The sequence below is a fragment of the Salarias fasciatus genome, chromosome 11 (genome assembly GCF_902148845.1).
Source record: "Salarias fasciatus chromosome 11, fSalaFa1.1, whole genome shotgun sequence".
NCBI classification, from domain to species: Eukaryota; Metazoa; Chordata; class Actinopteri; order Blenniiformes; family Blenniidae; genus Salarias; species Salarias fasciatus.
Window position 1 is genome coordinate 6,624,380 of NC_043755.1, and position 4,626 is coordinate 6,629,005.

A 4,626-nucleotide genomic window follows, 5' to 3' on the forward strand; every position below is an offset into this window, starting at 1 on the left:
TTGTTTCAGCTGTGGCTAAACAGCTATTTGACCACAAAGGCCTGATTTGTGCAGCTTTTTCTGAACTTTTGTTGATCTCTGTGTGACGTTTATCTGGGCGGATGAACTTATCCTCAGCAGTAGAGGTGACTGTCGGTCTATCTGGTCTATAGAACATGTGATTTCTCTCTGGTTTACTACAAAACTTTCATATATGTTAATAGTTTTTATGCCTTCAGTGAGACTACAATCTAAATCGTCAAAAAAATAAAGAAGAAACATGGAAAAGGTTTGTTCAGACTTCTCACTGGTAGTGTGGCTGTTTCAGTTTAGTGTGGGATAAAAATAGAAGTGAGAGCTTCACTGCATGGCATTGTCTGAACACAAGTTCCCATCTGTAATGAGACACTCTTTTCCCATCATCCTCAGAATCCCAAAGGGATTACCTTTTTTTTTTTTTTTTAACAAGTGAAATCTAAAGAGCTGCTTTTAATTTTAACACTTTACAGATACAATTAAAGAAAAAAAATATTTTTCACACTGGAGTTCTGAACTGTCCATATATGTTTTTTTTTTCTCTCTAAATTTCAGTTGAGGCCCACATTTTAGTTTCGAAGAATTTAAACAAACTGATGTGCATAACATTCACAAAATTTTGTTTATAATAATGCAAAAGTGACAAATGAATGAGCTCTTCAATCATACTAAACTTTAAGATGCATCTGTATATTTAAGGAATATAAAATGAGATTTTAGTTTTGGCAGACTAAAAGAGGAGAAAAAAAAGTTACCACACACAGAGATAGTCTCTAACCAGTTTATTATGTTTTCTTCCAGCCTTCCTACCCTTACAACATTCGGCCATGACACAATATGGTTAACATGAACATGTAATGGACACGTCCACCTCGGTTAAACAACTCAATGAGAGCAGCTCATGCACGTCTACAGGGAGGTAAAAGCCACAGAACATCATAATTACTCAAAAAGAGACGTCGGTAAAAAGAAAAATAAACTCTGGATTGACATGAGCTGACATGGTTTACCCAAAAGTTGGTAAACTTTTCAAGTAAAGGTGTGGATTTGCCCATCCACCTCAAGATGTAACGTGTCAGTCTTTACAGCTTGAGCACTTGGTGTGGAAGTTAGTATGCACAGGCGATTCTCAGTGGACTCAACTCTTATCAGTGCCGTACAGTGCATGTGTCAACCTGTCCCTTTTCTTCATGACAAAAATATACCTCACAGAACGCAAAGGAAAAGGAGGGAATGACATCAATACACAGATACTTTGAACGAAAAGGGGAAGAGGACTAAGTGCTGAGAGTGAGGGGGCGATGGGATGGGATGGGATGGTCTGAATGGAGCGGCCTCTGTCTTGGTCACATTCGCAGCTCTCCGGGCCTTTATGCCTTGGCGTTGATGATGTCGATGAACTCCGGCTTGAGGGAGGCGCCGCCCACCAGGAAGCCGTCGACATCCTTCTGGGAGGCAAGTTCTTTACATGTACCGCCGGTCACGGATCCTGAGAAGAGAGAGCAGAGGTCAGAGGTCGTTCCTTGTGGAGAAGCGGAGCTTTGTTGACGAGGAACTGACCTCCATAGATGATCCTCACGGAGTTGGCCACAGCCTCAGACACGTTGGTCTTCAGCCACTCCCTCAGTTTCTCATGGACCTCCTGAGCCTAAAACGTCACACAAATAACATGGTAGGTAGTACTCAAACAAGCAACAAGGTGAAACATTTGAAAATTCTCGACATGTACCTGCTGTGGGGTGGCGGTCTTTCCAGTGCCGATGGCCCACACAGGCTCATAAGCAAGCACCACCTTGCTCCAGTCCTTCACATTGTCTGTGAATGAGACGTGTGATAAGACGTTTCATTGCATTAGGCAACGCTTCGGATTGCCAAACCTCCCCAGGAGAGTGTTACAACATTTGCACTTCATCCTGAGCACATAAACCCGAAGAATGAGGCGTTTCAGGGCCGTTTACCTGCGATGACCTTCGTCTGAGCAAAGACGACCTTCTCAGTGATTCCTCCCTCCCTCTCGTCCAGCTTCTCACCGATGCAGGCGATCACGCCGAGACCGTTCTCCAGAGCGTGAGCTGTCTTCTGACCAATCAGCTAGTGACACAGAACAATGTATATGTTAGAGAGACTTCATTCTCAAATCCTACCAGTGAAAACTGAATATTTTACATAATATTGGTGGGGGTTACCTCATCACTCTCTCCGAAGACGTGGCGTCTTTCGGAGTGCCCCAGGATCACCCAGTTCACGCCACAATCCTTGATCATGGCAGGGCTGAAGGATTATCATCCAGTAAAAAAGAAAAAAAATTAGTTACTGCCTCATTTGAAATGAATGTTAGAGCTAAGTGAACTTCTCTGTTCTAACTGACGCATAACTCACCTGATCTCCCCAGTGAAGGCACCTTTGGCTACTTTGTAGCAGTTCTGAGCTGCCACACCGAACTTGGCATCCAGCTTGGACCGGGCAAAGTCCAGGTAGATTGATGGAGCACCGCACACCACCTCTGTCAAGAAAAAACAAAAGCATGTTTGGATTACAATAAACAGGCTTAAATACAAATTTTGAGAAGTATTTCCAGTATTTTTCAGCTAAAAGTAATGGAAATCCAGCAACTGCTTTTTGAAACAATAACTAGTAGAGATGCAGAAATTATGGAAAAGAGAGACTGATCGAGCATCAGCACTTTTCCAATTCCTCTCTTTATTTTTATTTGCCATCACTCAACAGGCAGCCAAAACTAGAGCCTCAACAGGGGCAGAGGGTCCTATTTTATTTTATTTATTTATTTGAACAAAACAACTGGCCTGATGGCTGCAGAACAAAACTTCCCCCCTCAGCACAAGTTTCTCCTTGTGCCATCAGGAGTACAGTTTTGCACGGGTCAAGCACAGTAAAGTAAACTTAAGACACTGACATTCACAATGTAACTATATCTTTGGGGTTATGCGAGTCTAAATTAAACACAGCCTGTATTACTGGGTTTGGCAAAAGGTCATTTCTCCACGGCCACTCTGAGGTCCCCCTGCACTAAAGGTCTGAGTTCAGCCACTCAAAGGTCGCCTCCATAGCTGCATTCTGCAGAGGTCAAAGGCAAGTCATAAGTTCAGGGAGTGAAACATGGAGTTTCAATATCCACCATAAGAAATGTCACTGTGGAGGGAAAAAACTGGTTAACTTTGATTTTAGACAGGACGCAGGGAAATGCCTGCTTGGGCTGAAGCCTGGTGCTTTTAGTGGGTGGTAGTCAATATTGGAGCAAGGTCCAAGGATAGCCTGCACAGTGACAGTTCGAAGAGACCAAACTGTAGGAGTTACATAAGACCGACTTCAGTCGGTAGAAACAGGCTTGGGCACATGCAGCGTCTCATTCGTCTTCCGTGTATCATGGGACGATTAAAAAAAAAATGGGTGTAGTGTTTTCATAAAGCTGCAGCTGCCGTCTCTGTTCAGGTCTGCACTCCGCAGGAAGCAGACAGTCAGCAACAGGGCTGCCGTCTACTGCTGCATTCAGGCCGCACTGGAAAATCAAAGATTCTTCCTTTGACCCACATGCAACTCCATTGCACGTGCATTGGTTCGGTGGTGTTTTGTGATCATTCCTTGTTAGAAAAATTCTCTAAAGTTTGGCCCCCTGGAATAATCAACACGATGACACAATTAGCAGAAGAGGTACCGACGACACTGTGAACGACCGAGCGGACTTGAACGCATCCCGGAGGCAGCGCTGGCTGATGGACTACGTGCGGCTGCAAGCGCACACCCACCACCGACATGGAAAAAAAAGGATCTGATCGTCTGTCATCTTTGTTCCTGCATTTTTGTCTGCACGAGTTTATGCTAGCTCTGTTAAAAGCAGGATGAACATCTACCGGTTTTATTACGATATAAAATGAATGAGATGGTTTGAAAATGGGGGTTGGCCGGTTTTTTGAATGAGAGGATTTTTTTTTTTTTTTTAGAAAAGACACAAATCCAGTCGAACAAAAACACTGCTAAAAAAACCGGTATATGAGCAGAATGATCCAAATGCACATACCGACATTGGGGTCCACCTTGCCAGCGTTCATGGTCTGGATGAGCTCCCCCAGGCTCTTCTTGTCTCCGTTCATCTTCCAGTTTCCACCGACGAAGAATTTCCTGGTCATGTTTGCAGGTTTTTTTGGGCGATTGGATTTACTGAGAAAACGGTCGCAAAAAGCACACCGGGGTCCTTCACGTCTAGGGCAGGAGAGCGGGCGTCAGAAAGGAGCCGTGGGTATTTATGAAAGCGGGGAGGCTGACCCCTCCTCTCTCCCAGCGCCATTGGTTTGAGACGACACGCCCGTGAATGCGTCTCAACATTTGAGGAAGGGGAAGAGCGAAATGTCATGCTGCGTTCAAATGCAGTGCGTAAAAAACTTTCTCCCTCACGGATTAACCCGACACCCCTGGAGGAAAACACATAAATCCGTGTATCACGGATTCACATACATCACATTACATCAGCCGTTACACCTGATTTTTTTTTCAAATGTGTAAGAATAATGAAAACATTATACAGCAGGTAACTTTTTTCAAAACTCGTGTTTCAGTTGTTAAAACAAGTGGTTTAATCAACAAAATCATTTGCCT

At 43.9% G+C, this 4,626-nt stretch overlaps 1 protein-coding gene across 1 annotated transcript; it reads right to left on the reverse strand.

The window, feature by feature from the left end:
• Positions 1-782: 782 nt before the first annotated feature.
• tpi1b (triosephosphate isomerase 1b) lies at positions 783-4,342 on the reverse strand. Its single transcript, XM_030103194.1, has 7 exons — positions 4,052-4,342; positions 2,395-2,518; positions 2,202-2,286; positions 1,974-2,106; positions 1,745-1,830; positions 1,576-1,663; positions 783-1,504 (listed from the first exon to the last, which is right to left on the reverse strand). Exons 1-7 carry the CDS (start codon positions 4,158-4,160, stop codon positions 1,386-1,388), a joined length of 744 nt encoding a protein of 247 aa, XP_029959054.1. The 5' UTR covers positions 4,161-4,342; the 3' UTR covers positions 783-1,385.
• Positions 4,343-4,626: the final 284 nt, after the last annotated feature.

What these genes read in the sequence shown, in the direction of transcription:
- tpi1b (XM_030103194.1), bottom strand. Translation starts at nt 4,160, where the DNA reads ATGACCAGGAAATTCTTCGTCGGTGGAAACTGGAAGATGAACGGAGAC. An exon ending in CAAGGTGGACCCCAATGTCG is followed by an intron (nt 2,519 to 4,051) that starts GTATGTGCATTT and finishes TTTTCTTGACAG; the next exon opens with AGGTGGTGTGCGGTGCTCCA. An exon ending in TCAGACGAAGGTCATCGCAG is followed by an intron (nt 1,831 to 1,973) that starts GTAAACGGCCCT and finishes TCTCATTCACAG; the next exon opens with ACAATGTGAAGGACTGGAGC.